General features: G+C 39.2%; 1 protein-coding gene across 2 annotated transcripts in view; it reads right to left on the bottom strand.

Moving 5' to 3' along the window:
• The window catches only part of LOC106075012 (NUAK family SNF1-like kinase 2), a 69,658-nt gene that overhangs the window by 10,324 nt on the left and 34,671 nt on the right, over positions 1-24,663 (bottom strand). For both annotated transcript variants that reach the window (XM_056025950.1, XM_056025951.1), the window contains exons 4-7: positions 9,669-9,820; positions 7,753-7,818; positions 6,279-6,398; positions 1,727-1,859 (exon numbers count right to left, since the gene is read on the bottom strand). In XM_056025950.1, coding sequence (XP_055881925.1) covers positions 1,727-1,859; positions 6,279-6,398; positions 7,753-7,818; positions 9,669-9,820 — 471 coding nt within the window. The remainder of the gene's footprint in view (positions 1-1,726; positions 1,860-6,278; positions 6,399-7,752; positions 7,819-9,668; positions 9,821-24,663) is intronic.

The following is a 24,663-nucleotide window of genomic DNA, read 5'->3' as shown; positions in this document are numbered from 1 at the left end:
TTTGTTTCTTCTATATTGACTTCACCCCAAGTTATGATAGATCAGTCCAAATAACATCCACGAGGAAATGGCAGCCCTCCCCCCTCAGACAGCTTTCTAGTTTGTTTTTTTCGACTACATTTATCTGAGCCTTTGTTCTTCTCCCTTGAGTGGTTTGACAATTATTCGGATGTGTTAAAATATACAGATAGTATGTGCTGATGTGTTCTGTATCCATGGAGCAAACATAAAAACTTGGGTAATATCAGCCAGTGAATTAGAGACACAGGTCGAGCCTTTAGTAATTCTAAAGGTAAAACTTATCACAAGTGACGAACGGCTTAGTCAGTTTGATGTTATTGCGGAAATGGGGGGGGGAGAGAGAAATTTTAATCGTATGCAAACCAGTGTGACATCCAAAAAGTTATTTCCGTTTTGGTAAATCAAATGTAGCATACATTAAAATGTAGCGCTACAAAGTACACAGGACCTGACGACCTTTGAGATTCTGACTTCGGCTAGACGAGTACCGTAGCTCTTTAGCATAGGGCAAACAATGGACAGGAAATGTGCATCCGGTTTGTGGTTAGAAGTCAACCAAACCCAAAGACCACTTACGTTCTTGACAAACTAAAACATGGGACAGTTGAAAAGAGAAGATAAATGACTCGGTTCGAATCTCTCAATCTTGTGTGTGTGTGTGTTGTTGTTTTTGTTAGAAACACAGTCGTTACTGTTGTTTTGTTTTTGAGCTATTTTTAAACATGGGCATTAAAGGGAGTTAATAGTTGACCTTTGAGATTAATGCAAGCGCGGGACAGTGTATTGACGTACTTCTATTTTAGACAGTACTAGTGAAACAAGACTTAGTGCGACTGTATTTGGTAAACACACACACACAAAAACACAGACTTTTCAGCAGATGTGGCTAGAACGTTATGAAAAAAAAATAATTAAAGTTATAAGGAGGGGGGGGGGGTAAGGGGGAGGAGAGAAAAGAAGGTGACAGAAAGAGTACATCCAACTTATTTTAAAATTCACAATGAGTGAACTAGCTTTTGACACAATGCATCAATTTCCGTGCTATCACTGCAGTATGATTGTATAAAATAAAAAAAAAATGAATAAATTAATAAATCCTATGTTTGTAAGCTTGGACACTGAAATGCAACCTCGCAAGCTGTGGGCAGTGGAGACCAATCGCTTCCTTGCCACGTCACAGGTCTGTGCGATGTGGCGACGAGCCATTGGTCACCACTACCCACAGGTTGCGACATCGCAGGTCAGTTGTTAAGGCCTTCTCTAACGACTGGTCTCGGATAGCCTCATTGGAGAAGGAAGTACTGAGCCTAGGTTATTTTTAAATTCTTTTAAATAAACATTGCATGCCTCACAGAGAACATTAATTGTATATCTATAAATTAATTTTCCTATGTTCTGTGAATAGTTTTCTATTAAACTTTATTTTAAGTTACTAATGCCTAGAATAAAGTTACCAATGCACTTAGTGATCTGTTTCTTTATACTTTTACAATGAGTTATGCTATATCTTCAATGATCAATTTTCTTATTGCCCTTTATAATAAGTTACTACTGTCATTTATAAGTTACCAATGTCCTTTCTGATCAGTTTTCTCTTGCCTTTTATAATCAGTTGTATAGTGTCCTCTATTGGAACGTTTGTTTAATAATGTTCTTTAAAGTCTAGCTCTAGACAGTGAAGTATATAACTACACACTGGACCTACCCGAAGGTTTGGACGGCTGAGCATAGTCCCCCTCTGAGATCTGTCTCTTCAACGTGATTAGATCATTGGACTCAAAGGGCATGGCGCCGTACACCAGCGTGTAGAGGATGACCCCAAGTGACCAGACATCAACCTGAAGAGGAGAGGAAGAAGCGTGACAGATTTTGGCTCCGCCAAACAGATGAATATGCGTATAATATAAGCAAATAAATACAATGTCAACTGATAGCACAAACAACAACATCAAACAAACTTAGGCTAATTAAAGCGGATGAGGGGCAGAGGCTGAGTGGTTAAGCGCTTGGCTTTTAAACCTGGGGTCCTGAGTTCGAATCTCGGTGCTGACTGGAATTTTGAACTTCTGGATTTTTAGTGCACCCACCCAACTCTAATGGGTACCTGACTTCAGCTAGGGGAAAGTAAAGGCGGTTGTTCGTTGTACTGGCCACATGACACCCTGCTCGTTAGCCGTTGGCCAAAGAAATAGATGACCGCATGATCTGCAAGGGAACTTTACTTCTTTGTTTACTTAATTAAAAGTGGAAAGAAATTATTCTAGAAAAAAAAAACAACATAAAAACCTGTTTATTTACCTAAACAAGTTTATTTGGTTCAAATGATTTTCGATCATCATTGCAAGGTAAGAAATAAAAGAGTACATACATCAATAACTGTACTAATGCTAACGGTAGGCATGTACTAATGATGTTATCAGTAGGCATGTACTAATATCAGTAGGCTAGGCATATACTGCTAATCTTATCAGTCATTATATCGCTTGTCACACTGAATTAAGTATCGCCATTTTGACTGATTATAATTCAACTATGCTCAGATTATAAGAAAAGAACGCGTTAGTTTGTCTTTAATACTGGCGATGTTCACGAACTCTCCAACAGACGGTCTTGAAAAAGTCCCTCCTCTACTGCAGATTTCCCAGAAACACAAACGAAACCAAAGATTTTAGAGATGATTTATTTCAAAGCCATTTTATTTAGGTCAGTGTAGTGTAAACTTGGTTCTAGCTAGAGCTAGTGACAGGACACATCTTTGAGTGGTAGTTTTGTGCCTTCATGTAACGCTAATATTTGACACACCGTGCCCATCTGAAAGTTCGGGTGTTTCCACATGTGAGGTTCTATAGGTTCGGCTGTTTCCGCATGTGAGGTTCTCTTGAAACAATGCATTTTATTTCAAGCCTGTAGTAGATCTGGATTTAAAAAAAAACAAACTGGTGTACTTCTCTTTCTCGCAAAATTCACTTGACCGGTCATAATGTCAAGTAGGTACTAGAATAGGTCACAGTGAAATAGAACTGTTTTGACCCAAATTTATCTCCGCGGGCTGCTTCCTCAATTTTCACTCGAAAGTTGGGCCAGGATACGACGACATTTTAAAAGTAGCTGACCTACTTTTGACGACCTTGACCTAAGTGTCTGATAATCTGTTTCTGTTTTCTTTTCAGTGAAAGTTTGTTACTGGTTTTATCAACCTTGTCACCGTTGGCGTTTGACGAGCTAGGCGTGCACCAGATTCTACATTCGTTTACAGAAAGATACATCACTACTTAAGAAGTCATGCGATTTCGAGTCGAACCTTCCGTGTCAGAGACCGCTCTAGTTCTATGTAGCCACATCCAACACCAAGAAAAAAATCCAGGTTTACTTTCGAAGATGAATATTCAAGATAAAAAGAGAGAGGTTTAAAGACTTTATTTTGTAATTTTAATGAAATATATAGTTTTTAACTTTCATTACAGAATATAAAGAATACATTCTCGGGATTCTATTTGCATTATCTACCTTGAACCAGGTGACTACCGTGCACGACTTAGCTAGCAAAAGTAATCATGTCGCTATGGAGAAAAGTTGAGGTTTCGATCATTGTTTCGATGGATTTAAAAATTACATTTTCGTCCAATTAATGAAAATGATTCTAATTATCTACCTTACAAGTCTCACAGACCTATATATATATATTATACCTAGACTGGACATGGAGATCTTTAACACTACACAAAAATGTCGTGAAAAACTTTTTAAAAAGCTGAAACAAGGTGTTGTTTTGTAAAGTGGCTATAAGAAGTCAAGTTGTTGTTTTTTTCAACCCTAACCTAATTGTAATTAAATATTGAAAGTAGAGTAAAACAAAAAAGTTCCTCTTTCAGACCTTGTGGTCTATATGGCAGATGATGTAAAGGTCCTCAGTTTCTGTGGCCTACGGTTAACAAGGGTGTCATGTGGCCAGCACACCGACCAATCGCCTTATATATATATATATATATATATATATATATATATATATATATATATATATATATATATATATATATATATATATAGGTCTGTGATCTGATCATTATTGGATAAGTACGTGTTTCCGTTTTCCAGTCTAGGTATAATATATAGGTCAATGGTTAGTCTATTATTAGCTACTTTAGGGGGGATAATCATTTCATCGGCTTAAAAAAAAGATGCATGACTTTCTGGTCAGCTGGTTTAATTGTACGTAAAATGCATATATTATGTATTTGAAGCTATCGATTGGGTATCGATGTGATCATAATAACAGAAAGCTTCGTGGATGTGATGGTCAAATCAGGTGTTCGAAAGCGCTTGTATTTATTTTTAGATGGAAAAGGTGATCCACCGACTGCAAAAACACAAAAGAGTCCAATCCACACGGGATAGCTAATAATTGTACAATACCAGATGTAGATATAACGTTATTACACATGCAATACAGTTTGGCAGAGGACTACGGTGACATGCCAAACCCCCACGTGAATGCAACAATCTTCACCAAAGAAAACAAAATGTGTGTTGATTCTAAGTTATCGACATTATAGCCTCATTATCGCTTGAACACGTGATGCTAAGAAATAGAACAAGAGATTATCCACACGTTAAACCTAATCATTATTTCCAGCAGTCTCTAATCTGAAGTCCTCCCCACCGAGTCGCTCGTCCAAACAACCTGGATAATTTCCTTAGATATAAATAAACATGTCAAACTCATCCTTCATGTCAATCAGCAACACCAAAGGGAGGAGGGAGAGAGGGGAGGCCATAATTATTGTCATTTCACAAGTAGGTCGAGGTAACTTACCTTAACACAGATATGTCAAAATAAAACTCATAAAAAAAAAATTAAAAAACTCAGGATATTATGTATTTGTAAACCAAGAATACCAAGCCGTACAAATAAAATCCAACAAGGCTTAACGCCAAGCTATGTCTTCTTTAAAACCTTGTAAGCAGACTTAGTTCCATAGACAATTCTAAACACAGAGCAATTGAAATGTTTATCATTCACGAACTTTAAAGACACAAAGAATATGTCAAGTCAAACTGTTACTGCTGGGCCAAGGATTATATCTAGTTCAGATTGCTCGCATTTTAAGATATCCACATAGAAAAAAAAAACACTTAAAATAAATAGTATCTTCGATTGCTTGAAAAAAAAAAGTACCTAATTCTTTTTTTTTATTATTTAGGCGAAGAACCGCTGGTGTCAGAAGTAGGATCTACTCTTTACAATAAGTTTTCTTGTGTTATTTGTTTTTATCTACATTATGTTGCGTTGGTGTTTTCAAATAAAACTTTCTTCAACAGAGAGGTCACATTTTTGAGGGAGAAAATCATTTCCAGGTTTAGATCAAGAGTTCTATGAAATTAAACATTCTTTAAAAAATTGAATGTTAGTTTAAAAAAAAACAGCCAATGGGAAGTGAGGAGGCAGCGAGTGACCAATGGGAAGTGGGAAAAGCAGTAAAAAAGAAATGCACAAACAAGCAGATTCAATATCTAGAATGTCTTACTAAAGTGTATGCAGATCAAGTCTGTGTTTGTTTGTTTACAACATGAATGACGACATGAATGGGTTTGCTATCTCCTAAGATGTGACATTATCTTCTAACAACGTGACAGCTTTGATAGAGCTCTCAGAACAGAAACTTGGGACTGGAAATGTATTCATGTTCATAATAAAGAAGCAACTAAAAAAATGTGTGTGTGTACGCGCGTGTGTGTGTACGCAGGTTACAGAGCTGTCACCATAGTGTGTAGCCCTTGACTCGAAACATTCAAACCTTGATCTTGACAACACTAGATTATTTTTTGTTATAAGTTATTAGTTCAGAAAAAAAATGTTCCTAGCAATATAAATGTTATGTTTTCGTAAAATATTTTAAAGTCATGTTCGTCTTTCTTAATAACAACCACCTGGTAGCCTGGTAGGAAATATTCATAATGCATTAATGCTGCACTGACAATAATGTCTTCATCACAAAATAAGTTGAGTTAAAGTATATTTAACAATTTATCATTTTTCTTAAACCCATCCTATACTATCCATTTCGTTTGATTGCAAGATTAGATCTAGTTCTTTAGTTCTACAATGTCTGTTTGAGACACACACACACACACACACAGATACCAAAAAAAAAAGGGGGGGGGATTTTCCTTTCTGTTTTTTTTAATACTCTGTTAAAGATAATTTTGTGTTCTATATATTAACAATACCAAACAATACAGATAACACATCAACTTACTTCAGGGCCATGGTAAGGTCTTCCATTGACGATTTCTGGCGATGCATATAGGGGGCTCCCGCAGAAGGTCTTCAGGGTGCCGTTCATGCTGTAGTAATTGGACAGACCAAAGTCAGCGATCTGCAGAGATACACGACAATTAGATCTACATGACGACAATTAGATCTACATGACGACAATTAGATCTACATGACGACAATTAGATCTACATGACCCGATGTTGCTTTCATTTGTTATGGCACGATTAGGAATTAATTATTTGTTTCGGAAATAGGGGAAGTTTTTACGTGACTTTAATAAAAGAAGGATAAGGGTTTTTAGACAGAACGAAATAGAAGTCGACATCAACAGACGGCCTTCATGTGATTGTAGAAATACGTAGCCTTTTATGAACGTAGCTGACATTCGATGGTTCCTTTCATTGTTATTAAACTTGTTCGATATTCAACATCAGCGTCGACTAACTTCAATTGATTGTTCGGCCTTTCGCCAGTGTTAGTGGATTCTACATTTCGTTAAGTGTTACCTCCATTTGGACACAGCGGAAGCGTTTAACACATTCATAAAGATTCTGTGTTATTATGTGTTTGAATGCTAGCTTCTTTCGTGTATGTGGAAGTCGCTAGGTATTGTCTACGCATGCGTATAGGTATGCTGATTCCGTCACCAGAGGGAGCCAAGCGGTATTGCAGGCGGTCTGCAGAAAGTTTCATGTTAGAATCCCTATAACCATTGCAGCCACTAGACTATTATTACACTGGTAAGGAGATTGTGTAGAGTGTAGACAAAGCAAAAGATACAAATCTTATCTAAAAACTTGTCAAGATGAAACAGGAAATAAAGCCTGAACATAAAAAATAATATAACTCTTTGAGAACCCGAGATTACAGAAAGTAGTTCTTTAAGCCTGTTTCATCAAGGGACAAACTGTCTGAGCTAGATATCATGGCTTCTGTGATTGCCTTGAAAGTTGCTATTACTTTCTTACGTAAAAACTGTGCATCAGTAATAAGGTCTTGGTTATTGTTGTCCCCTCCACTTTAATAAAAAAAAGATGTAACATTGTAATTTGTTTAGTACATTATTTTTAATATGCTACAAACGATCATTCGAGGGCATGGTATTAGCTGACACGGTCTGTCGTCTGCTCAACATGGCAGTTTGTCCCACTATGTAAAATGCATTATGTCGTAGGTCGTGTTTTATAATGGACCTCATTCACCAATCGTAAACAAACAACATTTAGTCACGTGATCTGATTGATAAAACAATGGCAAAAAAAAACTGTCACGTGACAACCATCATGAATTAAACATGAGATCGTAAATTATATAGAAGAGATAAAGCATCACGTGGCTAAATGTTGTTTGTTTACGATTGGTGAATGAGGTCCATTGAGCAACCAAATAGTTCAAATAACAACTGAATTGCTGCGAGGTTACAGACTGTTTCCCCAAGCAGACGACATACTGACCTTGACATTGCCCTCATCATCCAGTATGATATTCTCCAATTTCAAGTCTCTGTGGACGATGCTATTCTGGGGAAAGACAAGAAGAAAATCATGGACATTAAAATACAGAATCAACAAATGTCAAATGTCAGCGCGGCCAATTTGACGCCCGATTAAAAAAAAAACAACAACTTAGTCATAAGGCCGCGGCGTGTCATGTACAAACGTTTACAGTGCCATGACATCCCACGTGACATTAACCCAAAGCACGAGGTCCACGTTTGGACATCACGTGACATTTTGGCAGAACGCGTTTGATTATGTCACGAATGAATTGTTCCGAAAGTCTTCGCCAGTGGCTCCCAACCGAGGAAACAGGAAACCCATGGAAGTATTCGGCGGACCGATTGGGGGTTCTCACAGCAGTAACGGCTGATATGAAATTGGTTCGGGTTGAGTTAGTGGAAAATATGTCCTAACTAGGTGATGCCTACATAGTGTTTTGAGGATATGACTTAACTAGATGGTACCTACGTTCTGTTTTGAGGATATGACTTAACTAGATGGTGCCTACGTTCTGTTTTGAGGATGTCCTAACTAGGTGATTGTGTAGAGTTGTAGAGGATAAAAGACTTAACTAGTCGATGACTACATTGTGTTTGAATTTTAAAGATTACAGAAGTTACTTGAAAAGAGAAGATAATTATGACCTGCGCATTTCATGTGTCAATCTAGTCAGGCATGTTAATCAGTCACTTAAAATCTGCTAATTCTTTGTTTTTCCTGGCTGAGAAATTGACTTTAGTAGTTCAGTCATAGGCTATACAATTATGAGTTTCACTTATTTGATTGAGACATAAATCTACACCACATGTGTAACTGTTAGGTGTTAAGAAATGATGCTGTTTCTGTTCTCACCCACTTAACAATACATCGACTCCATAAAAAACGAATGATTTTTATTCCCGGAAACAAACGTAATCTTTAAAACAATCAAAGCAATGAAATATTCTAGGATGTTGATGCTAGATCAAGATACTTGGACAGAAAGCTTACGGCTTGGGTTTGAATTTAAAATGAAAATGTATTCAATATGTAGATGCAAAATGAGAACGTGAAGACATCAGAAAAACATTCTGAGGTGGTCAAGACATCACGGAAACAGTGTGTGGTGGTCAAGACATCACGGAAACATTGTGTGGTGGTCAAGACATCACGGAAACATTGTGTGGTGGTCAAGGCATCACGGAAACTGTGTGGTGGTCAAGGCATCACGGAAACTGTGTGGTGGTCAAGGCATCACGGAAACTGTGTGGTGGTCAAGGCATCACGGAAACAGTGTGAGGTGGTCAAGACATCACGGAAACAGTGTGAGGTGGTCAAGGCATCACGGAAACAGTGTGTGGTGGTCAAGACATCAGAGAAACATTGTGCAGTAGTCAAGACATCAGGGGAACACTGTTGTCTAGAGTCAGGAAGACAACCTATCATCCTTTATTACAAACATGTCAACGTAGAACACACATCACGTGACAGGGACATTGATAAAGGTCAACCACGTGATGATGCAGTCTACACAACATAATCTGATTGTATACGTGTGATGCTATATCAGTGTGTCAGTGAGTGCAAGATGAATGATGCAAAAGCGACTTTTTTACTTAGGAATTTTTTTTTTTAACCACGACATGCGTAGTAGGTTGAATACAAAGTTTGAATTTGATGCAAGGAAATTTTTTCTTTTAACACACCAAGGATGGGGTTTGGGAGGGGGGTTAAAACAATTTGCCAAGATTTAAAATGTATAATAATTTGGTCTACTCCCGAAGGGCAAAATTGTTTAAAGTACCGGTACTTAGACATGTATGCACACCACTGAGCCTCTATGTTCAATAGAATGTGTTATCCAAAACGTGAATTTATTTCCTGGCACTTACCTGGTGACAATAATGAATGGCCGACACAATCTGTCGGAAGATCCGCCTGGCTTCTGGCTCGCTCAGTTGACCCATCTTGTTGAGGTAGTCGTAGAGCTCACCCCCCTGGGCGTAGTCCATCACCAGAACTATCTTGTCTTTCTTCTCAAACACTGCAGACAAACAACAAACACAAGCGTTAATTCGTATAGAAAGATGTATGAATAGTGAAATATACACAACTGTAGAGCGAAATAGAAATAAACAGCACAGCAAAAATGGTTAACAAGAAATGTTTTTCTAGAAGACAACAAAACCTACAAAATATTACAGTAAGGAAGTAGGGAGGTTTTCCAAATATATGCAATAGATCTCTGAAGATAAAGAATGTTCGTTAATGATTATATTCTCACTCGCACACCCCCCCCCACACACCACTACCATGAAGTGTACGTTTTAAGATGTTCCTTTTAAAATAAAGATTATCAAGTCCTAGAGGAAACATCTCGCATGGCGGCGTGCAGGTTTCAACTCCGGGATTACCGGATCCAGCAAGAAGCCAACATAACATCACTAGAACTGAAGGGGGACTCAAGAGAAGCAGCTGGGTAGAAAAATGTCAGAAACGGGCGTGGACAAACTAAACAACGCCGAGTGACGGTCTGGACGACGGAGGGATCTAGAAAACTTAAAAACAAAGAAGGATTAGGTCTATTTTATGTGTAGGATAGTGAGGCCAGAGTATCACTACAACCTGACTTACAAGTGTAGATAGTGAAGCCAGAGTTTCATTACAACCTGACTCAGAAGTGTAGATAGTGGGACCAGAGTTTCATTACAACCTGACTTAGAAGTGTAGATAGTGAGGCCAGAGTATCACTACAACCTGACTTCGAAATGTAGATAGTGAAGCCAGAGTTTCATTACAACCTGACTTCGAAATGTAGATAGTGAGGCCAGAGTTTCACTACAACCTGACTTAGAAGTATAGATAGTGAGGCCAGAGTTTCACTAAAACATGACTTAAAAGTGTAGGATAGTGAGGCCAGAGTTTCACTACAACCTGACTTAGAAGTGTAGGATAGTGTGGCCAGAGTTTCACTACAACCCTAGACGTGTAGAATAGGCATGTGTGTAGGAGATTGGTAGGTGTGCAACATTAAAAACAAACGTATCACTTCAGTGATCAACTCATCATTCAAGCGATTCCAGGTATGCAACAATTAATTATTACCCAAGGGAGATAAGAAAGAATAAAACAATGTTCAGGGGAGGTGATGAAATGGCAGACGGCGTCGCATAAAGGTACACGCGCGACACCTGGGGTAAGGGGGAGGGCTGTGATAAGGTGGCGGCGGCAGCTGATAAAGAATGCGCGGCGCAGGAATCAATAACTCAGGAATGCTATCGATTGTCTGGCCATACAACAGTACAGCTTAATCTATAACCACGCCCACCGTTTGACTTGGCGTGTCAATCTATTCGCCAACTGACACTAGCACTACATGTACACACAAATGTATGTGCTCTGGTTCTAACGCTGTGAGACAATGTATAATTAAAACAACACCACTACATTAGACAATTAATTTGTGTTGGTTTTATTCAGTGAATCGTTTCAATCTCAAAGTCAATGCTAGACCTGGAGAGATATACAAAGACAATTTATGGTCGACACAACTAGGGGTTTGAAAACTTCCATCACAGCCATGTCGTATCACATAGAAAGAAATCTGGACCTAGAAATAGTAGACAGTTAAAAACAAAGAAAAGATTGCAATTATTTGAATCAACTAACTCGGTGTAAGAAAGAAGGGGAAAAAAAGTGTATCATTCCTATAAACCAGTTTGCGAATAAGAGGACACGTGAAGGGAAGGAGACATCCAGAATGTACTTTTGCTAACTCACATTCATTACGTTCTAGATCTACTTGTAGTAGGAATGTTTATTAAAACACATTGGTTCTCAGACACCGTAGCAAGACATTTTTATTTCATTCATTGTCATCTACCATAAAGGGATCACGGGTTTATTCTGATCCATTCACGAAAACGTGGCTCAAAATGGTCGTGCCAACAGCTCAAAATGTTATTGTTTTCTATTTCCTAAGTCCACAACGTTCAAATAGCTGTAAGCCGGGACTCTGGCAACAGCTCCCAGCCTGTCATTGAAGAGATGGACCTGATGAGTGTTTACAGAGGACAAGAAGTATCCGAGGCGTACAATGTTTCACCTTGTTGCCAACTCTTTTCTCGTCACAATGTTAAGTTCGTTATGAGAGACAGACACATTCCTCAAGATCTACTAACATGGCTCTTAATGTTAATTATTTAATAACTCTCTCAATTAAAATGTGACAATGCGGTTGGAATGTGTGAGTCACTGATATTAGTTCTCGTTTCAACACACTTCCGGAATGTATGTTAGTCATACTGAAAATATTAGATTAGTTCTAGTAAAACGGAAGTATCATACTGAAAGTACTAAATTAGTTCTAGTAAAACGAAAGTGTCATAATAAAAATACTAGATTAGTTCCAGTAAAACTGAAATGTGCAGATGTAAATACAGATTAGTACAAGGACAATAGTTGTCGACAGAGAAGATTGTATACCATTTACTGTATTATACCATTTACTGTATTACAGAATAAGTTCTGGGGTCATAAAGAGTCAATTTACTTCTTTACGATCACTGATTCCTCGGTCATATTTCTCGCGAGTTTTTCGCATTGAGCGACGACGAAGACTCAATGATCATGCTGTAATGAGTTGCAAACACAACGCTAAACTAAAAGTATAATCAGATTTTAGAAGTTAAGTAACAGATGGAAAGATTCCACAGACAGCTGCAGCCATTCGAAGAATGCGCTGTTTGGGGTCACGACAGCAGCTAAATTTCCAACAACGCCATATGTCTAAGAGCGATGTCAATTGAGTAACAACAGTTCTGGAGTTGGGGGGGGGGGGGAAACAAAGGCTCTTTGAAGAAACATGTAGTTCTTAGACACTCTTTGAAGTGCTAATTAGATAAATATGTCGATTGGCCTCTTGTCAACGCCTCAGACCACACGGAGGTATTGGTACAAACCCTTCTTGTCCCTCGCCTCCTGTTTCCACGTGAAGTGGCTATCCACTCCAGATAGCGGTTCAAACCAGGGCTTCCACCTGACTATAATATACTAGTATCTTGTTGACACAAGCTATTTGATTGGTCAATACTAGACAGAATGGGAAGTCTAGTCAGTTTGTTCGACTGAAACAACCTTTTTAACAGAGTAGGACACGAGAGATGTCTAATAACAAGTCAGACAAAAGAGAATAGTCTGCATTGCTAATTTGAGAACCTTTAAAATATAAAGTAAGTAAATATCCCGCTCGTTACATTGGTGTCAGAGGGCAATCACAGTTTAAGCTATGGATCCCATAATTGGCTCAAAAGAATGGTGTGACCACTACAATTACAGACAATTGAATATAGAATATTTCTTACACGAGTTTAAAGACTGCCCTACTATTTGGTCTATGTATGGCAAGTGAAAATATAACAGTAAACAAAATATTTAAAAAAAAGGTCAAGCATTAACTCTTTCTCTCCGTAATTATTTACCACATTCTGGTGGAATCAACGTTGGTATCATCAGTTAGGAGAGAAAGAGTTAAAGATATATGGGGAGAAAAAGAACAAATACCACAATATTAAATAGATTTAGTCTAGAGTTTCCGGTGATGTGCCACGAGTGTAGCGCGAGTCACTGTTTGCTCAGACGACAGAAAACATGTAACGTATATTCTGGTACCGGAGACAGTGTGTGTGTGTGTAGCTGATTGCATTCCTGGAATAACTTCCGTGCGTGCCTGAGAGAATGTCTAAAGAGACACGTTTTTATAAGACTATTTCACCATCTATGACATTCGTTTGATGACAAGGCTTTCCCAGAGTGTGTATGTGTACGTGTGGTAGACTTCAACTTAGCCACGGTCTACTGAATACAAATACTATGTCGTTTTCACTTTTGTGGGGGGGGGGGGGGGGAGGGTTGATCTAGAGTATGATATCCATGTACTCTAGGCAGTAAGTTTATAATAGTGGGTATCATGTAGTCAGACATGGGAGGTTGGGGAAAGTGACAAAAAATAAAGGTGAAATGCTCTCTGATTGGCTGCTGAAAAAGAGTGTGTCTAAAAAAATATGTTTAAAAATTGGAATCATGGATTCGAAAAAAAAATATGTTTAAAAATTGGAATCATGGATTCGAAAGTTTAATTTCTAAAGTAAATTGTAGCCGGCTTTATTCATACCTAGTAATGCAAAAAAAAAACTACTAAACTATCTTTCAGCTGTAATCAAAATTGTTCTCTCTCTCTCTTTTAAATTAATTCCATAATTAATAGAAGAAGAAAAATTCCCTCTTAGCAGCTAATTGAAAGTACACTTGCTATACAAGAAGAACGGTGCTAAACTACATCTACATTAAACGTCTGTGAAAGACTTTAAACTGACGAAATACAAAAATGAGATTTAAAACGTTGTACTTTTATTACAGCCGATCATAAAGTATTCCCGAGACCCGCGTCACTTTGAGAATTTCATAAATGGAGACAGATCCATGGACAGCGAGCTTATGGTGTATCCGGTGTACAGTGTTCAGAATGAAGGAAATACTGACAAGCTATGTTTTTTATAAGAGAGATTGAGAGAGAGGGAAAGAGAGAGAGGAAGAGAGAGAGAGTAGGATTGATCGCATCCTTGTGAAGAAAGCATTTACATTGACGGATAACGTTAGCTGACCAGGTCCAGGGGAAAGACAGCGATATTTGGATTAATAAACACCGTTTGAGAAAAGAATAAGCAAAGGGACTGAACTGTTCAATCATGTCACAAAAAGGAGCAGACGACAATGCGAGTAAACGCTTATCAAAAATGTGTAACCTTCTATTCCCAACTTCGTCTTTCGTTTCTTTGTTCAAATTTTAATTTTTGTTCCACCAGTTCTCAGCCCGTAGTCTTTAGCTAAGATTCGTTTTGTATGGTATGGCCTCTTAAAAAAATAAAATACTGATACAATCAATTAATATTTGTGTATCTTTTACATTCATTACCATATCTTCCTTCATCAATAACAATCATGAGCAAAAAATTCAAAACGATCTGATGGGGGAAACTGTTTCTGCACCATGGCCTGCGGGCTAAATCATGACTAAGCTTAGAATTTTCGTTTTGTTTAAAATAAAATAAATAAAGAAAAAAGGATGAGGCGTGGAACAAAAAAAAGGGAAGGGGGGATTCTATTAAAATAATCGCAATGTCACATAACAAGTAGTCATCAGTCTATCAGCTATTATTATTCATATAAACTCAGTGAAGTGTTTCAAATCTCCTCAATATTCTGATGGTATCACTTCTTGCCCGATGACTCGTCTGCCAAATTTCGATAAGCAGACTAAAAGTGAGTTATTGTTCTTGGCCGCACAATTTGAACCCTTACCTCATTTGAATATTTGACATCTCCGTGAGTGCTTTGTTTGTATACTTCGACAATATGGTTGAACGTTTTGATCAATGCTAACAAAATCTACAATGCCTTTTTTTTTAAATTTACAATAAAAATTTAAAAAAAATAAAAAAAATGTCTTCATTCCATATTATGTTAAAAAAGGAAACCTTCTTTAAAACTAAAAATTATTACTAAGGAGACGTCCCAAGTATGTCAACACTTTTCCCTCGCAAAACACCGGCTTGAAGTCTACATTACGCCTCATTGTAATATGTTACACAAATCAGACGTGACGTTATTAAAGGCTTATTGTCTGAACTAAGTCGGCTCCGCCCCCTTCCCCATCACACACCTGCATCTCGTGACATTTCTAATGTCAGACCAGTGGAGGGAACAAAACAAAGACATCCGCCTAGCGTCTCCCCTTCCTCCAGTAGCATCCTTTTCTCTTCACAGCATTACAGCCAAGAAAAACACAGATTTTAATCAAGAAATACACAGATTTTAAACATAAAAAATAAAAATAAAAAAACAACAGATTTTTAAAACAAGCAATAGAAAAAAAAAAAGAATACTTATTAAAAACAAAACTTATTTATTATTGCCATTTATCTGAAAATTACCGGGTTTATATATAAAACAAAATTAATTAATTAGACTAAACGATTAATGAATCGGCTAATTTTTTGATTGATTCGTATATTTTCATCGACTATGAATAATTATGCAAATTTTCAACATGATCCGAGAATGGGAAATGGGAAACAAAGGTGTCAAAACGTAATAAAGGGATTAAATCCAAATATACATCCAAATAGTAGAAATTATTCCCGTTATTCCGATATCAAACAAAATAATTAATAACCAACAATTATGTAAATACGTGGTTAATTTTGTGATTAATTCATGTCTTGTCAGGACCAATGAATAATTGGGCAAAGTTTTAACTCGATCCGAGAATAGGAAATGGGAAAAAAACAAAACATGTTGAACCATTTTACCACACCGACATAAGAACTTAGTTCGAATCCTTTCAATGGAAAAAAAAGTTGAATCATCTAGCTTGGGCTATAAAGTGATGAGAGCAGGGTATGAACTCGTGACATCTAGAAGACCGAACCACAGTCCAGCGCGCATATCGCACGACCAGGCAGTTATCGAAAACCTGTTTAAATCCAAAGATATTGTAACTAACTACCAATGAAGGTACAGCCTAGTCGTCTAGGTGTAGGTCATTTTTTTTTTGTTTAGAAATTGCTTTATAAGAGTTTTGTCATGCTTATATCATGCTCAGTGAGTCAGTGTCATATGGTCTTATCTCTTTTGTCGACCAATTGGGGGAGGAGGGGAGGGTCTGGGGCAAGGTTTCCGTGGTGCCTTTTGGCGCTTAGCAAACATAACTAAGATAAAGTCGGGATTCGAACACTAATTTTATTGTGCCTCCGAGCCACACATCCCACAATGGTAGCAGTGGTGGAACTGTGAAACAACTAACATTCTTAAAATCCGCTGGGGTACTCTACATCACCACACGAGGACAAGCTGGTGTGTGTACGTTGACTCTGGTCATTGTCTCTGTTTCCGGCGAGAGAGGGGAGCGAGCGAAAGAAAGGGGAGGGAGGCTATGTCGCATGGAGCTTCTCGTGTCCTGAGCTCCCCTAAAGACGTTGAAACGAGAATAAATTCTAGCTCTCCGTGATGTTTTTTTTTGGGGGGTCCAAAACCACGTCACGTGACCCCATATGTCATAGTTCATCGCCCCTCCTCGCGCATGCCCCAGATACAAACAGACCAGACAAACAAAACGGCTTCCCGGCATTAAACAATGACCAATGGAATCATCATCTGGATCATCGGTGTGGATAGTGCAAGGTCATCTACGTACTTGGTCCTCACACATCTCTCCACACACATCTACTCCCCACACACTGGTTTTGACCATAGTGTACGACAGTCCATTGCACTTTCCTAACAAGCCCCACTGAATGAGTTCCCCACGGGACTGGTCATTATTTGTCAACCTCAGTAATACGTTTCACCCCGCACTCCCCCCTTTCCCGAAACTATGTCAAGGGAATATGTCTGAGAACAATGGTTGACCCTGTTTCACTCCCACATCGTCCACTTCCGCCTCCAATTTAAATTCAGCAAAAATGGCGTCTGTGTGCCGAGCGCGTCCGTTACTGTTTAGTCGGCGCGATGTGACACAAATTATGAGTAGCACGTCAATACGATGTACGCGAAGGATGAAATTTGTAGGGAAAATACACCATTGTGTGTTGAAATCTTCAAGCAATACCAGATTTAAAAAAACAAACTCGGACGCCTACACCAAGGTGCAAAGTTTGAAATGTGTGACATCCCGGCGCTGGAGGATTAGACAGCGTCACTTGGACATTGAGAAACAGAAAAAAAAAAAATTGAAGACTTGTATGTTAGACATCATCTTGTCGAATAACATTTCAAGAGATCGATTTGACCAGCTCAATGTATCACATGTTCTACATGCCCTTTCTTAACAAGTAAACGAGGCTAACAAGGGGAAGAACATTAGAAAGAGAAATGGGGGGGGGGGGAGGGCAGAGGTAGAGGTGGATTATATACACAGAAAGACATTTGAAAGGAACTCCCCCAAGTATCGGTTTCCCTCCATTTTTTCTTATTAGTTCAATGCTAGCCTTGACGTGAAAGACGGAATGCGGCGCGACAGTGTGTAGATGTAGAACCAACAAGGCCGCGGCTTCAATATTTCAGTAAGATCTAAACACGAGACCTCAAAGACGTTACGTAAAAGAACCGTACAGTATTTATCTTACGCCACGTGACTGTACCATACGACTCTCACGTTACACCCAGGGCATTCATCAGGTGCATCAACATTGACACGTTTCACCAAGGTGCAGAGACGTTAGCAGGGACAAGCTGGCTTGTCATTGAGTACCTCTTGTCATTGAGCACCTCTTGTCATTGAGCACCTAGGTGTATGGCATTCGAAGCGACTCTGGATCATAGAAACGCGACGAAAACTTGGGGATAACTGTGGTCAAACGATGCTGCCCACATAGCAACACACAACTGACGTGTCCAAAGGAAAGGCAGGTGCCCATACACTTGAAGATCAGGTTCTGCCAGGTTGTAGCACTGTGAGCTGCAAGCTGCCTAAGAGTCACCAGCTCCTGTTTTGTCATCAAGGTAGCCCCCCACCCCTCCAAGCCTTTCCATGTTCCGGTCAAGCCGCAAGGCAGCAGAGGTCATTGTTTTCCTTTTCATGTAGCCAGCCAGAGCTAACCAGCCCCTCCTGCACATACCTCTTAAAATATCACTGTAATTTGGGCATTTCGATGTTGATATATTTTTTTTATCCGTGTATCATCAGCGTACATACCATGTCTGTAATGCACTTTGGTTGGGATCTAGAAGTGTAAACTCTATTTTGACCAATGGTATTCAATAAAGGCAACATTTAACTAAATTATGCGTCCATTAGTTGTGCTTTGCATAGAGTGTGGTTCATAGCTCAGCGACCTTATGCAAAGCATTACGTCATCCCCCAATTTCGAGATTAAAATCTCGTGCGCCTCGAACCATTACGAAATGCCCAACAAACAGAATATCCATGACCTTCTGACTCCCGGATATGTACAGATTAGATCACAGACTTTGCCACTGTAACAGTGTGACACTTTGCTGTGTGGATGTGTGTTTCTCCCAGTGATTGTGTCTGTGTGTAACGCGCCTCTCAGTCTAGCGTACAAGAAAACGAAACATAAATTATGAATAGGACAATATATATAATTTTTTTAAATATTCTTTCTTTGTCAGCGCAAAGAAGAAAAAAAACTTCGACCAAGTTTCGTTCTTTCAAGTTCCACCATGCGTCAACTTGCTACCAAAGTGGCCCTTAACATTTGCTAAATGTAGACGACAAAACCATTTCTGAGTACAATGTATGATGCTTTAATGGAGCGAATCAAGAGAGCTTACACACAAACACATGAAAGAGAAAGAGCGAGGTATCCTCACTTAATAATCTTGCCTAAGGACCGAGTCCATAGAACTGGCGGGGAAGGAAGAAAACCTTTTATGACGAACACCTGAATGGCTGATGTGGTACAGAGACGGAATATGGGTGTGTGTGGGGGGGGGGGGGCATTTCCTAGTGTGCTCGGCCTTCGGCCTCACTTCTAACCAAAACTTCTTGGGATACGAGTAATTGGTAATAGGGATGCTTGAATCTTTCCCAGAGAGACACTTTCTTCATACGGCGACGGATAAAGAGTTTCAAGAGTCTTAGACTCAACTAGTCAAATCTTATGACAATTACAAGGAAGAGAAAGAAGATACGGTATCGCACATAATATACATAATTACCACTTTTAACAGAAAAATTTCCCAATTTGATATGTTTGACTGAGAAGCTTTGGTAATGTTTTGTTGTTATTGTCACAATGTCATTTTGTTTTCAGGCCAAGTGTGTGTGTGTATTTGAATGTGCAAATCTTGAAATGATTTCTAGGTTTCAAAGAAAAATGATCTCTTGACTACAACATAGTACACAGTGTGGGGGTGGGGGAAATCTTATATTGTATTTCTTATTCAGGCCGAATCGGGCATAGGTATCGATATGTTTTCATACAGTTGGATTAGCTCATGAGATCTTAGTTACTAGGTCTTTCTTTGAGGAGTTTAAAATAAAATCATGTTTTTAAACGGAACTTGAACTTCGCAAAGGAAATATTTGGTCCAGAAAGTCACGAAATAAAGAGAATGCACAGAGTAAGCGTTTTTTGCACTAAGTAATCGAAAACTTATCATCAGTTCTGGTTATGCAAGTGCAATCGATCACAAGACACTCCAAACCATTTTGTTTTATGTAACCAAATGCTTCTTATATCGAGAGAAGACCGTAACAGATGTTTCGAGTTATAAAATATAGACTTATTTGTGTTACACACGATATTCTTCCCCAAACACACACACACACTTGCTATGTAATTGAAAGCAAACGTTATCGCAAAGATTAAAACGCCGTGCAAGCACTGCACATAATTTACGACCTAAAGTTCCTGAGGTCGACCATTCCAGGCCTCAGATGTTGGAGCGACACGAAGGTTGCAGTCAAAAGTAGTGAAGAGTGTATCGATGTAGGTTGTTACATTATTAAATGATGTTGAGTGGGGAAAAAAAGGGGGGGGGCGTAGAGACTGGGGGCCTTGTTTGGGGGGGGGGGGATTAGGGGCAATGTTGGGTTTCGGAGGTGTTGAGAGGACTGGATCAATGTAGGGAGTATATCGCTGACGCTATCGGAAACAATAGATCAAGATATAAAGTATTGGTGGTGACAAGTTGGAAGCATTCAGTTAGTATTGATAATAAAAACAAAGATTATGTGGAGTAATATGCTCCCCTCTCTCCCAGGGTCGCTGGTTGGGGGAGGGGGGAGTACAAAATGTCATGTCGTGCTTTATAGAAAAAGAGAGAAAAGAAAGGACATCGGCAGCTGGTCTTGATACATACAAGTAAATAATGGAGCTAGCAAAATTGAACCCTAATCTGGGGAGGTCAGCTGTAGAATCAAGATTGGGTCAATCGCATTAGAACACGACTTAGAAGACGACCAGACCCAGTGGTTAAATTTATTTAACGGTTCTGAACTTTTTAGGCTCGGCGACCCCTTTTTACAATCCCCCACTCTGCCGCGACTCCTCCCCTCCACACACATACAGCACTAGAAGAATAGACAATAACAATCCATATTTTCGATGCTCTTAGGCGACCCCTGGCAAATCGTCAATCGACCACAAAGGGGGTCGCCACCAACAGGTTGAGAACCCCTGGGTTAAAACATGCACCAGCAAATGTTATACGAAACTTAAAGCAGGCTCGCGAAAATAAATTTAGATTGTTTTATTTTATTTGTTCATTGCAAAGCTCCTTCTTTAAACATTTTATCTTACACACACTGTGTTACACATATTCTTCTTAGTTAAGTTTGTTTTTCTTTCCCTGCCAGGCTGCTTTAAAGAACAACCCGTCCTTTTTTTCTCCCCTAAACCCAAGGAATGACAAAGCCGACATTGTTTGTAGAGTTGTCTGGCCGTGTGTCTGTCTCGTCGTTTAGATCTCAAAAACTAAAAGCGCCATTGAGAATCTGATTTCCGCATCCTCTGCCACGTGCTCTAGGTGGGTTCAACGGGTCACATTCTGGTCTTCTCAGAGCGCATCCTTTTGTATTTAAAACTGAAGACACATACTGCAATATATTTCTCAAACAAGATGCACTTTGTGTTATGCATATCTGGTGCACACCCAGTACCGCCTTACATTCCATTTCTCGATCGACTCCATCGTGTTTAAATCTGTTCATAAAGTGTACCAGCTTGTAAAGAATTATTTACAGCTTGACCTTTTATTTTTTATAACTTTTATATGCATATTGTATGCGGATACTTATTAACCATTTATAAAGCAAGATTTGCAAGTTTGTTCGCTTTAAGTTCTAAGAATTCTATTTCAGAATGATATATATCGAGATTATAAAAGAAGTCGCCCAAGATACTCTATGAGTCTATGTTGTCTAATGTACGTTAATGGTTGATCTAATTATAGTCTCATAGCGGTACATCCTAATTCCTGAGATTTCGCTAATGCCAATCTGACTTAAGTCACTGAGTAACAAGTTTATGTACGAGTCTTTCGGATGGGCTGCCAACGAGTGAATTCATTTGTCACCTAGGTTTTTTTTATTTTTACTTCTCGTTGCACAAAGTGTACCAGGTAAGTAAATCTGGGCAGTACAAATATATATATATTGATAGCTTTACATAGGATGGCTGCACAACGATCCCCCCCCCTTTTTTTTTTCTAATACAAAAGCTCATTTTTTTTATTATTAATAAATATGTACTTTTTGAAGGGGTGGGGGAGTAGTGTCAACGATTCATGAATTGAGATGCCACTGCTATAAACGAAATATTTCTGATCTATTGAAACGGAGAAGTCCCCTCAGGAGGTGGAGACAACCTGCTGAATGAAGGCAAACAAAACTGCACAGCAGGATACGGAAAGCGTCATCTAATGGAAGACATTTGCAGGCAAGATCGTTGCAGCCAAAGAAAAAGGATTACGCCGAAAATGCAAATTCTTCGTCTTTATCTGAGATGACCTTTAGCCCCCCATGAGGCAAGACATTTTTTAAATAAATTAACATAAAAAAAAAGACTTCAACGGTGATGTGTATCACAAGACATTCTAGACTGCACTGATATCTCAGTTTTAAGTCACTAAGTCCCAAACTGTTATAGAAACAAATATTAATTATGACTTCCAGGATTTCTTTAGTGTCAGCAAGTGTTCCCCTAACTTTTTCCTCAACGGAACACTTTGCACATTCTGAGTTTTTAGAGGAACACTTTGCTTATTTTTTTTTAGAGAGATTAATTTCACGTGGTGGCCTACTAGTTAATTATTTCTGCAGTGCATGGAAAACCTATTCAGGTCTCGCGGAACACTAGGGTTCTTCGGATCACAGTTTGGGAAACACTGGTGTAGGGTACGCGGAGGATTCCAGCTACCCGTCGCCTCAGCGTGGCGCCTCCGGTGGAAACGTCTAGTAGTGGAACTAGATAGGCTAAGTACGAGTAGCGAACCAGGCCCTTGCGGGATTCCCTGGGTGAGCTTTTTTTTTTTTTTATCTCACTCGGGGTAGGGATGAAACAAACAGCCCGCACCCCAGTCCAAAAAGTCCGCCACGCCGTTCCACAAAGGGTGTCGTCATCAGTGTCCCGTTAGCTGGAGTGGCGGTCCCTGCACGGAACAGTGACAGTTTCAGTATAGAAAAATGAGACAAGCTCCCCATGGTAAGTGCTGCTCCAGGCCACTTATAGCGAGTGGACCCAGGACCGGGGGCGGTGCGTCGTGTACGTGGTACGGTCCGGTTTCCGCCCAGTTACAATTATGGTCGCTACTACTGGGAGCCCTCAGACAGGACAGGGGTGAAGAGCCCCATGTCCAGGCCTGGTTGTTGGATAAAAGCCTTTCTAGCAATCAACGGGATAATGTCGCAACAAGCGCCGATCCCGACTGGACTTCATCGAAGGTGTAGGGTACGACCCTGTCCGCTGTCCTCCTCTATCGTCCTGCAGGGGAGGGGGGCGGTTGGACAGGGACGTATATTTTTGACACATCAGTACACAATGTATGACAGAGATCAACATCAGTACACAATGTATGACAGAGAGCAACATCAGTACACAATGTATGACAGAGAGAATTGAGAGAGAGAGAGAAAGAGAAGATAGAGAGTCATGTTCGCTATTCTTGACCCTAGTGTGTGTGTGTGGGGGGGGGGGGAAGCCTCCAATGTCGTAAAACGTTCTATGCACGTGCTAGAGATACACGTCCACGCATTCTCTCCCCTTCTATTGGACCAGTTGCTATTTTTAGGTATCAACGATGACGCTGTGTATGCTAATAAGGCCATACAGCTGTTGCCCCGAAGAATGTAGTGATTTGACACGAACCCACAGATGAACACACTGGAAAATGGCTTCGCCAGCACACCCTCGCATTAGATTGAATAAAAGCGAACATTATTATTATTACTATTATGTGGGCGCGCAAGTCGTTTTTAGGGATTAGGGGAAATTTACATATAATTATGGCATAATACTCTTTAGTTTGAAATAATTAATTACAGTGAAAAGATGAAATCTGAACATCCACGTAGAATACAGAATACGAGAGAAACAAGAGGACATGTTCACAAGTGAGGCTTACTGAAGGCCGTGGGATAATGACAGTTTCACATTTGTACATATTGATTTGGCGATCGAACGATCCTCCTTATCAGAGCCTGGCTTTAGCAGCAGGGGGGCTGGGGGTTGAGTTATAACCATAAATGAATAGAAAATCGATCGTGAAAATAAAATACAGACCTTGCGCCCAGTTGATACACGTTTTTGTTACGATGTTGTCTTCAATAACAGGGTTGCAAGTTATAGAAATAGGTTGCCCATACGGCTATACCATACCCCAGGTTGCGGTTTAACGCGTGCAAAGATAATACAGAAATATATTCTTGTAAAATCTTCAATGTGGTGTTACTGTAAAGCATGTTGACTCAAAATAGTAAAGGTTCCCATTCAGATCTTGTAAAGGTCATCTATTTCTGTGGGCTACGGTTAACGAACAAGATGGATGGACGGACGGACGAGCAGGCAGGCAGATAGACAGACAGACAACCAGATAGACAGATATATATATATATATATATATATATAGATAGATAGATAGATATATATAGATATATATATATATATAGATAGATAGATAGATAGATAGATAGATAGATAGATAGATAGATAGATAGATAGATAGATAGATAGATAGATATTTTATAAATTTGCAATTACGACATAAAATCAAAATTCATTCCTTAAGTTTGTGTTGGATTTCATACTGTTGAAATTCACGTAGTCAGCGCCACGGAAAGAGAGAAACTAACCAAAGGCCTTGCGC

This window comes from Biomphalaria glabrata, chromosome 4, assembly GCF_947242115.1.
Source record: "Biomphalaria glabrata chromosome 4, xgBioGlab47.1, whole genome shotgun sequence".
In the NCBI taxonomy this organism is placed as follows: domain Eukaryota; kingdom Metazoa; phylum Mollusca; class Gastropoda; family Planorbidae; genus Biomphalaria; species Biomphalaria glabrata.
Note: the sequence above shows the minus strand (reverse complement) of the source record. Positions and strands in the feature narration are given on the sequence as shown.